Source organism: Haemorhous mexicanus, chromosome 2, assembly GCF_027477595.1.
Source record: "Haemorhous mexicanus isolate bHaeMex1 chromosome 2, bHaeMex1.pri, whole genome shotgun sequence".
NCBI classification, from domain to species: Eukaryota; Metazoa; Chordata; class Aves; order Passeriformes; family Fringillidae; genus Haemorhous; species Haemorhous mexicanus.
The window spans coordinates 33,665,265-33,675,303 of NC_082342.1; the positions used below are offsets into that span (position 1 = coordinate 33,665,265).

Below are 10,039 nucleotides of genomic sequence, written 5' to 3' on the forward strand. Positions count from 1 at the left end.
CACTGCAGACATACGTGGAACAGGCTGAGATGTTCCATCAGCTGGTTTCTCCCTGTGCAGAGGACTGCATGGGTGCAGAGACACAGGAATAGGAGAGCTCATAGCCACAGCACAGGCCTTGCAGCTGAAGCATCACAAGATCAGGGCACAGAACTGCTTACAAGGGAGGACAAGCCTGAGCTGTCTTGTACAAGACATCCTCTGATTCTCTTATTTTGTGCACAACAGGCTGCAGGCAGAGTCAGAGCCTACCTTTCTAAATATCCTCATGTACCTAATGTTCACAAGCTCTCACCCCACAGAAAAACACATTCACAAGACTTGTGGAACCTCCAGCCTCCCAGCAGCCATGCAGGAAGTGCAGCTGCAAGAACACATCCCTTTTGTGGAAGCAGGGCTTCCCCTGGTCCCACACACTTCCTGATGGAGATGTGGGGTTCATGAGTATCCACAGCTCTCCCAGCAGCCTGTGAACCACAGGTGAAAGCACAGGGTCACATTGTCACACTGCAGAACTGTGGCTCTGTGCCTGCTGCACTCCTCAGTGCCATCAGCGAGGTCACCCACAGCACTCAGCTGCCAGGGAGCTTCTTACAGACAGAGGTGGCCAAGCTGCAGAGCACCCTGGGCTCGATGGCCACTTCCTTCCCACTCCTCTCTCCTCTGTCTCTTACAATGTTCTTGCTTCATCTAAACTTTGTTTTCAGACTGTTTCTTCTGTGCCTCAGGAGCCTTTCCCTCATGCCGTGGTTGCTGTCAAGCTGGTGGTCATGTTCTTCATTAACAGCAGTGGTTTGGGATAAATGCCCCCTCAAATAGTTCCAGCTATTGCATTCACAGAGCTGTCTGCATTCACACTCCTGTTTCTATCATTGCTGCTCTCCAGGCCACTGGAAGAGTAAAAAAGCATCTCAGGCCCAAAGAGTCTGTGAAGCGCACGGTGGTCTTGTTCCTACAGGACACCAAGGGACATCAACCATAGTGGCATCAGAGAAGGAGTTAGTTCTGCATGGAATACACATCTGCACTGGGAAGCTGGAGAGGACCAGGACACCAGGAAAGGGAAGGGAGGATATTTGAAGCACGGCACTTCTCCAGTTCCCTGGTACCACCACAAGTCTCTGCTGACAGCTGCTTTCTCATATCTACCTGTGACACTTCCTCACTTCTCCTTGGGTTATTGGCTGTATCCTGTGGAATGAAATCAAATCCCTGCCAGTGTCAATACTACAGCAGTGGAAATAGCCTTGCTGAAAGGGACTTTGTACACAAGAATACCATGATAGGACAAAGGGGAATTGCTTTAGACTGACAGGATACAGGTTTTGATGAAATATTAGGAAGGAATACATTACTGTGAGGTGGTGAGGCACTGGAACCAGTTGCCCATTGGAGCTGTGGATGTCCCATCCTTGAAATATGGTCAAGGCCAGTCTGGATGGGAATATGAGAAACCTGGTCTAGTGGAAGCTGTCCCTGCCCATGATCCAGGGGACTTGAAACTAAACCATCTTAAAAGTCTCTTCCAACCCAAACCATTCCATGGTTTGTGGATTATACCCCTACAGGCTAGAGATGGAGAAAGACAGAGACATATGCACACAGAGCACAGGGCCTTACTTCATTGTTCTGATACTGTATTTTCTCTTCTCTAACATTTCAGAATTTGTTCAGCACAACCAGTACAGATAGAGGACATTTTCAAAAAAAAAGCAAACAGCTCTGCTCAAGGAGAAAAAGGACATTGCATCTCAGGATATCTGGCTTCCATTCCAGTGTCTTCCTCCTGGAGAAGTCCATCTCTTTTCAGCCAGAGGCTGCTGGAACCACTCAGAGAGAAGAGGACACAAGAAACCCAGAGCTGCTCCAATGAGCCTGAGCCTCCCTGTGTTCCCTGAGCCACCACATGCACTGGGGATGCTGGACAAAGCTCATTTCACTTGCACACACATGGTCCCACCCCACACAGTGAAGTTGTGTCAGAGCTCCCCACCCTTCCCAGCACAGCCAGAGCTGTTCCCAGCTCCCTGCTGAGCTCCCAGCTTTACTCAGGACAGGGGTATTTCCATCACACAATTACTGCTGCAGCTTCACAAATTCGATGATAATTCAAACATCTGACATCATTCCAATTGTTGGGCAGTTCAGTATCCCTGTGGATTATAACACAATTCTCATCATGTCCTTCACTTGGTTCTCCTTTTCGCCAGAACCTGGGACAGAGACAGGCTTGTTACACCCCAGTGCCCACTGTAGAGCACTGCAGGAAAAGTCCACAGTGGGATGCAAGACTTGAAGGGAAGAGACAGAAGTTCCCAATGCTGATTCATGGACTGAAGCAGTGCCCTTCCTCCCACTCCATATCCCACTGGCACCAGTGACACATGGAAACCTGCCTCCCTCCTACAGCCTTCCAGCACAACAGGGCCCTGCTTCATCCTGCTGGAGGCAACTGATCACCACCACTCACCCCATGCACCTCACTCCCAGCAGAGGCCCATATTGGCTTCCTGCGCAAGTTTGAGACATCTCCCTCTGTTTCACCAACAGACACCTTCAAATCTGCTATACTTTCCTTCCCAACCAGGAGTCAAAACCAACACCCTTCATCCAGAGATACTCACGCTGCAGTCACATGGTATGGAGTCTTGTCCACCCACTGCCACTGGCCCCCCTTCTCTGCAAACAGTCCGATGTATAAATTGTCTGGTTTAGGTTCTTTAGATTGTCTTATCTGCTCAGAGAGGAAATCCTGCAATCAGAGAGAGAGAGTGGAATATCTGTGAGGGGCAGGACTAAGCACAGAGAAAGGCATGGGGTCCTCGTGGCGTGGAGATTGAGGCAGAGGTGGGCTGGTGCTGCAGAGGTGCAGACAGGACCTTCCCCCTCCCCTGCAGGACACGAGTCCCCACCAGGGCCCAGCACTGTGGCTCTGCCTGCTGGGTCCCTCTCTCTGGGTCCCTGTGCACTTACCTGCTCTGCCCTGCTGGTGATCACCACCAGCTGGGAGCCCATCCCAGTGCAGTTCTCTGCACTCTCATCCCATGACATTGTGTCAGGGGACAGGAAATAGCAGCTTCCTTGAAACCTTCTCCAGCCCTTTGGGCAGCATGTCCAGCCTCGGTCTGTGCAGGGAGAGGACAGAGAGATGCAGGCTGCTAACAAGAGGTGGTGATTGCAGAGATCCAGGCTTTCCAGGGACAGTGCTCATTTCCTCCTCAGTGACTTTTCCTGACAGAAAGGGCTTGAAAAAACAGGGATAGTGCAGACATTTCTTCCCACTGCTCAGGGGTAGCACCAGTGAGCTTTGTGTACCCAAAGCCATGGTAATCCTTGTAAGGGGATCTCAGGTCTCTCCAAAGTTCTCTTGGGGATGTGGTTTGACCTGCCCTGGCACAGCCTCCTTGAGGGGTTCCCTTAGCCCCAGGGAAGAGGGGACATGGGGAGTACTGACCTGTGCCTTGTGGCCCCGCTGAGTCACACTCCCACTGCGAGAAGTGCTGCTGCAGGGCTGAGGGCTGCTCACTGCTGTGGCAGAAGGGAAGCACTGCAAAGGGAGAGGAAAGGCAGCAGGATTAGCCCTTGCTCCCAGCTCCTCACACAGCACCTCTGGCCCCTTGACTCTCCTTCCACCATTTCCCCAGCCAGCATGGTCCCAGCTGTCACCTCTCCTGGCCCACACCAGTGGCACAGCTGCCCTCCCAGCCAGAAAGAGCCCCTCTTCCAAGCCAGACAGCAGAGGGACCCCTGGAAGCACATGCCACTGGGGACATGCCCCACCCACGGCAGGAGTGAGCCCTCCCAAGCACAGCCACTCTGCCATGCACAGACCCACAGCCCTGCTGCCAGTCTACAAAGCAGCCTCTCCTTGTCACCCTTTGTCTCTTCCTCAACCACACAGCAACAGCACTTGGGGGAGTCACCCTCAGCTGGGCCTGTTCCATCAGCAACACACAGTGCAGGAGAAGGGAATCACTTACAGCTGGAGCTGCTGAATCCAGGGTGGAGCATAAACAAGAGGCACAAGGTCACAAAGGCTGCTTTGATTGCAAGGGCAAAAATAAGGAAGACCCAGATGTTCAGCCAGGTGCAGCCTCTCTCTTCTGCTGGGGCTGTAAAACACAAAGCAAGAGTGATTCTGTCCCAGCCCAGAGTTAGGAGCAGGATCACCCAGGGGGCTCTGTTCCCCAGCACCCTGCTAGTCCCTTGTTCCAAGGTCTGGGGAGCCCCACAGGTGCTGGAAGCAGGTCCTGCTGCCAGTCCCTAGCAGTGGCTCAGAGCCACAGAGTACAGCAGCACAGAGGCTGCCCTGAGGCTGTTGTTTTATTTCCCTGTTTAGCACAAGATCTGCCTGTATTCTGCCCAAACCTGACTCCCCCTTTGCCCTGTCAGACCTCCTTTCTCCTCAACACATCCTCCTGCTTGCCTTCCATTACCCTGTCTGGCACTGAATGCTCTGTCTGCATCTCCCTCCCCTTCCTCTCTCCTTACAGCTTCTTTCTGTCACTACCTGCATTTTGCCTCTGTCCCATGAGCCCCTTTCTGCAGTGGCACAGTTCCCCAAAGGAGTGACTGCCCAGCTCAGGGTGTGAACAGCCAGACACACAGAAGGAATTGTTTCCACAGAGGAAAGGCACCCGGGAGCTCCTGGGGAGCCCTGGCTGGGCTGTCCTTGGAGACAGCAGAGATGGGAGCAGGGACTTGTGCTCAGCGTGGTGCAGAGAGCTTTAGCAGGGCAATGGCAGAAGGACAGCAGCCTGCAGCCCCATGGTTTACAGACACAGCTCTGAAGGGAATAGCAGGGCACGCTCTGCCTGGACTTCCATTCCCCCTGGCTCTAGGAAAAGGTCATTCTGCCAGCCTGGCCACTGCCCACTTCCCTCATCTGTTGCTCTGCTCTTGTCCTAAGCCCCATCTCCTGCTCGGAGATCTGGCCACCATGCCCAGGATCCATCCCAGCCTTGTTTTTCCCCCAGCCCCTTTGGCAGGAGCAGAGAAAGGAAGGAAGGAAGGTTTGGGGGTTACCTGCACTTCCAGGACTGACTCTCCCTTGGGCATTCATCATCTCTACAGGAGGATCACTCTTCTCTCCAAGGGTCCCCGTTACCAGTGTGGCCACAAAGAGCCTTCCTCCTCCACAGGGCACCTCCCACACTGGTGTACCCCACAGCACATGGAGATTGGAAAATTTTCATAATTTCCCTGCCAGGACATTTCACAAGATGCTCATTGCAACACACAAAGTGTACCAAGACAAGGGAAACAGATGAAGTGGAGCATCACTGGAGCTCACACAATCTCCCTTTGCACAGCCTCAGGCACTTTCACAGGCCATACATGCCCTTCCCTCTCTGCTGCCTGCTCTCTCCTGCTGAGGCTCCATGCGTGTGACAATACATACATGGGCAGGTACATTTGGCATTTGCTAGCAAAGGGCTAAGCCCACTGAGCACAGCCTGCAAAAGGGAACCCAAATTGAGAGGAAAGCACATCTGTGACTTTGTCTGGGCAGTGCCCATGTGCATCCTGAGCCCAGAAATCCTGAGCACAACAGAGAACTTGCCAACTCTCTTTTGATCGAATTGCATTGGAAGGGAGGTTGGGGCTTTGAGCAAAAGGGTTCAGTATGACCTGGCATTGTGGGGCAGGAGGATCACTTGGCAGTGCCAGAGACAGATCATGAAGTGTCACTTGGTTGTGACTGCAAACACTGCAGACATACGTGGAACAGGCTGAGATGTTCCATCAGCTGGTTTCTCCCTGTGCAGAGGACTGCATGGGTGCAGAGACACAGGAATAGGAGAGCTCATAGCCACAGCACAGGCCTTGCAGCTGAAGCATCACAAGATCAGGGCACAGAACTGCTTACAAGGGAGGACAAGCCTGAGCTGTCTTGTACAAGACATCCTCTGATTCTCTTATTTTGTGCACAACAGGCTGCAGGCAGAGTCAGAGCCTACCTTTCTAAATATCCTTATGTACCTAATGTTCACAAGCTCTCACCCCACAGAAAAACACATTCACAAGACTTGTGGAACCTCCAGCCTCCCAGCAGCCATGCAGGAAGTGCAGCTGCAAGAACACATCCCCTTTGTGGAAGCAGGGCTTCCCCTGGTCCCACACACTTCCTGATGGAGATGTGGGGTTCATGAGTATCCACAGCTCTCCCAGCAGCCTGTGAACCACAGGTGAAAGCACAGGGTCACATTGTCACACTGCAGAACTGTGGCTCTGTGCCTGCTGCACTCCTCAGTGCCATCAGCGAGGTCACCCACAGCACTCAGCTGCCAGGGAGCTTCTTACAGACAGAGGTGGCCAAGCTGCAGAGCACCCTGGGCTCGATGGCCACTTCCTTCCCACTCCTCTCTCCTCTGTCTCTTACAATGTTCTTGCTTCATCTAAACTTTGTTTTCAGACTGTTTCTTCTGTGCCTCAGGAGCCTTTCCCTCATGCCGTGGTTGCTGTTAAGCTGGTGGTCATGCTCTTCTTTAACAGCTCTGGACTGGGGGCAAAGGAAACTCCCATAGTTGCAGCTATTGCATTCACAGAGCTGTCTGCATTCACACTCCTATTTCTATCATTGCTGCTCTCCAGGCCATCTGACCAACATGAAGTGGGATGGGTAAGGCTGGGGAGGGTTCCAAGTCCAAGGAACAGCAAGTGTGCTCCTGTTCAGAAATGGACTTGGTGGAGCATGTTCTCTCTCTCTCAGTGGCTGATGGCAGTTTCTCCATGAGCCTGAATTCCCTGAGCAGTCCTGCCATCCAGTTTTCTGGAATCCCTAATGATTTGAAGGCAAAGACTTATCTGCAACAATGACATAAGGGCAAGGAGCCTGGAGAGAAACACTGATAAAGGCAGAAAGCACAGCAGCAGCGCTAGCAGCAGGGACAATACAGGAAGGGAGAATTAATCCCAGAGAAAGTTGCTCCCACTGTGCCTGGTTGCTTTGCCCTCTCACAGCCTGAAAACCATCCCCACAGCCCTGAGCCCCAGCAGTTGTGAGGGACAGCTCACAGAGGCAGCTGTCAGCCTCTGCAACATGTGCTGCAGTTTCTGAGTTTGTTTTCAGCAGTAAAGATGAAATAAATCCAGGGGACACTGGAGGTTCCTTTTCATGGAGCTTTGTGAGACAGGTTATGGAAGACCCAAGGAGGAAATGGACTCTGCTGGCTCTCACACTCCCCAGTTAGGCAGAACTGGTGGGGAAGTAGAGGCTGGGTGCCAGTTTACCTGCAGTCATTCTGAGATGCTGGGATGCAGGATTGTGTGAGAAAGCAGAGGGCAAATGCCAGAATGACAACAGAGGCTTTAGAAGGGCAAACAGTGGCCAATTTGAGGATTTGTTTGCAAGCACTCCATTGGAAGACTCCCATTTTGATGATGTGCTTCTGCTTTGATCCCCACCCTGTGGGAGCCTGTGTCCTTGCTTTCCAAGACATCTCTTCAGCCAATATGTGGGAGCACCAATTTAGAGAGCCTCTCCAGCCCACTGTGCAGCACCTCCAGTCTCACCCGGGCAGCAAGAGCAGGACACTGAGTGAACGTGCCCAGGACTGAGAGGGAATGTGGTCTTTTTTCTGGAGACTCCCCAAAGGCATGGGGCCAAGGCTGGATTGTTCTCTGCAGGTTGTTCCTCAGGCAGCTCACCATACCACTGCCCATGTGTCCTAGTAACTGACATAGGAAATAGCCAATCTCCTTGCAAAGCCAGTCTTTGCCAGGCAGGAGTAACTGAGAGGAGGTTCCCAGGCCCTGACAAGGCAAATGGAGCATCTTTGGGATGGACCCCTTCACATGAAGAGAGGCTGAGCTCGAAGTGCTCAGAGCAGAGGAGGGAGGGATGCTACCGACTGCCTGACCATCAGTCTTCCACAAAACATTCCCTCTCAGCCAAGTGGGGATGCAGGCTGCAGCACTCACCCCCATCTCAGAGACCCTCTGTGTGTAAGTGCTGGCCTCCATTGTCCTCAGGATGAGGTTTCCTCCATCAGGCATTTTATGCTTCAGCTTCAGATATTTGGAGACAATGGCTCTCATTGCTGAGGGAGATTGTTCCAGCCCTGCTGTCCTGCTGCCTGCTGGAGGATTACAATACAGGCTCCACCTTTCACATCAGTCAGCTTCCAAGGGCTCCAGAAGTGGAGAGGTGTCACCCTCCACCATGGCCTTGTCAAGTGTTGCAGGGATTGATGAGCTCCAGAACCTGGGGTCTCAGGGCTCAGAGGGACAAGGAGACAGACTCTTCCAGATCCTGATTCATCCCAACCTCCCAGGATCAATCACCCTTGTTCTACTCCTGCTCTCCTCCTAGAGCCAGCAATCCTGCATGGAATCCTGCCTTCTTCCTGCAGCCAAGGGGAGGGGGCCATGTCCAGAGCCAGCAGGGGCTGCAGCTCACCTCTGGCTGACCCCAGGTGGGGACAGCCAGCAGAGGAACCTGCTGGTCAGCTCTGTCCTTCAGGGACTGTGCACCTTCAGCTGGCTGCACCACAGCCTCCTGTGCTGGGCTGGCTCTTGTGTGGAGGAGGGAAGAGAGGAAATGTGCTCCTTGTCCTGCTGGTGAGCTAAGAGCTGTGGCAGAGGGGAGGCCTAAATGGGATCCTGCATAGCAAAAGCCAGAAAAGGGTGGGAATGGTGCTAAAGGCCCTGGATAAGGAGGTCACCTCTGGGCAGACCCCAGCCCAGCAGCCCAGGCTGGTGCTGGGAGAAATTGTGCACTGCAGGGTGTGGTTTCCAGGTGTAGATGGAGAGGCTTTCACTCTCAAGGCCACACTGTACAGGTGTAAACAGACATTTTCTCTGCCAAAAGGATTTCATCCTACTGCAGCCAGGGAGAGGAACAGGAACAGACAGCTCTTTGAGGTGGGATCAGTGCTCACTGCCTGTGCTGATTTGTGTGGTTTTTTGCGTGTATGTTCTCTTTCTTCCATATGTCCCTATGTATGTGAGACCTACTGTCCCTCCACGCAGTGCCTCACTGCTGCCTTGAGCTGTGCATGTGGACCTGCAGCCACCTGCAGCACCTGCCCTGCTGTTCATACAACTGCTCCCACTGGATTAGGAAGCCAAATCTCCTGGACACCTTGTCTCCAGAATAAATTCCCCTCTCTCTGGGACACAGAGAGAGGATTCACTTCCACAGGTAGGAAGAGGCACGCAGACAGGAGCTGTACACCCAGTTGCATTCCCTGTGAGGAGCTGGCACTGTTCCCTCAGGGCAGCTTGGGCACTTAGCGTTTCCTGAGGAGAGAGAAGCGAGGACACAGTAGTCAGGAAGTGGGAAGAGATGGAGCAAAGGAAGATCCGTGGTATCCAATGGTCAGGACCATTGCCTATTGCATTGCTTTCATGCCCAATTGAACATGAAGGACATGAAGGCAATGCAATAGGCACTGGTGTTCTGGATGGGATGTCATGTGCAGCCGGAGCCCTGTCTCGTCAGCCTCCTCTGCAGCATGGTCTGGCCTGGGCAGCCATGCCTTTCCAGGCGCCACTGAGGATTTGGCTTTCCAGGACTGATGCTGCCTCACATGAGCCTGGGATCAGCCCTGAGTCAAGAAGAGGACTTCTTCCTCCAGGTGGATCTGAAGGGCCAGTGTGGATTGTTTCTCCCATGGCAGCAAGCCCAAAGGGTGGGCCACAAAGATGAAGGCAATGAGTATAGAGACAGAGGGTTGGAGCACAAGCTAAAAGAATTGGTATTTTTGGAATTGTTCAGCATGGAAAAGAGGAGATTCCAAGTTGGTCTTACAGTCGTCTTGCAGGATGATTCTAGCAGGGCTGGAGAGGGACTTTTTACAAAGGCATGAAGTGCATAAGGAAAAGGGGAATGGCTGTAAACTGAAAGAGGGCAGGTTTAGAGTAGATATTAGGAAGAAATTCTTTTCTGTAAGGGTTGTGAGGCACTGGCACACATTTCTCAGAGAAGTCGTGCATAGCCCAGGCCTGGAAGTGTTCAAGGCCAGGCTGCAAGGGGCTTTGAACAGACTGGTCTAGTGCAAGGGGTCCCTGCTCAAGACCTAGAGGTTGAAAACTT

At 52.8% G+C, this 10,039-nt stretch overlaps 1 protein-coding gene across 1 annotated transcript; it reads right to left on the reverse strand.

Moving 5' to 3' along the window:
* Positions 1–1,620: 1,620 nt before the first annotated feature.
* LOC132323296 (C-type lectin domain family 4 member E-like) lies at positions 1,621–10,000 on the reverse strand. Its single transcript, XM_059838336.1, has 6 exons — positions 5,026–10,000; positions 3,981–4,112; positions 3,455–3,547; positions 2,974–3,125; positions 2,625–2,752; positions 1,621–2,213 (listed from the first exon to the last, which is right to left on the reverse strand). The coding sequence occupies exons 1-6, from the start codon at positions 5,063–5,065 to the stop codon at positions 2,069–2,071; spliced, it is 690 nt and encodes a 229-aa protein (XP_059694319.1). The 5' UTR covers positions 5,066–10,000; the 3' UTR covers positions 1,621–2,068.
* Positions 10,001–10,039: the final 39 nt, after the last annotated feature.

Coding starts and splice junctions, on each gene's coding strand:
- LOC132323296 (XM_059838336.1), bottom strand. CDS start 5,065: ATGATGAATGCCCAAGGGAGAGTCAGTCCTGGAAGTGCAG. Junction 4,113..5,025: donor AGTCAGTCCTGGAAGTGCAG/GTAACCCCCAAA, acceptor TGTGTTTTACAG/CCCCAGCAGAAGAGAGAGGC. Junction 3,548..3,980: donor TGGATTCAGCAGCTCCAGCT/GTAAGTGATTCC, acceptor CTCCCTTTGCAG/TGCTTCCCTTCTGCCACAGC.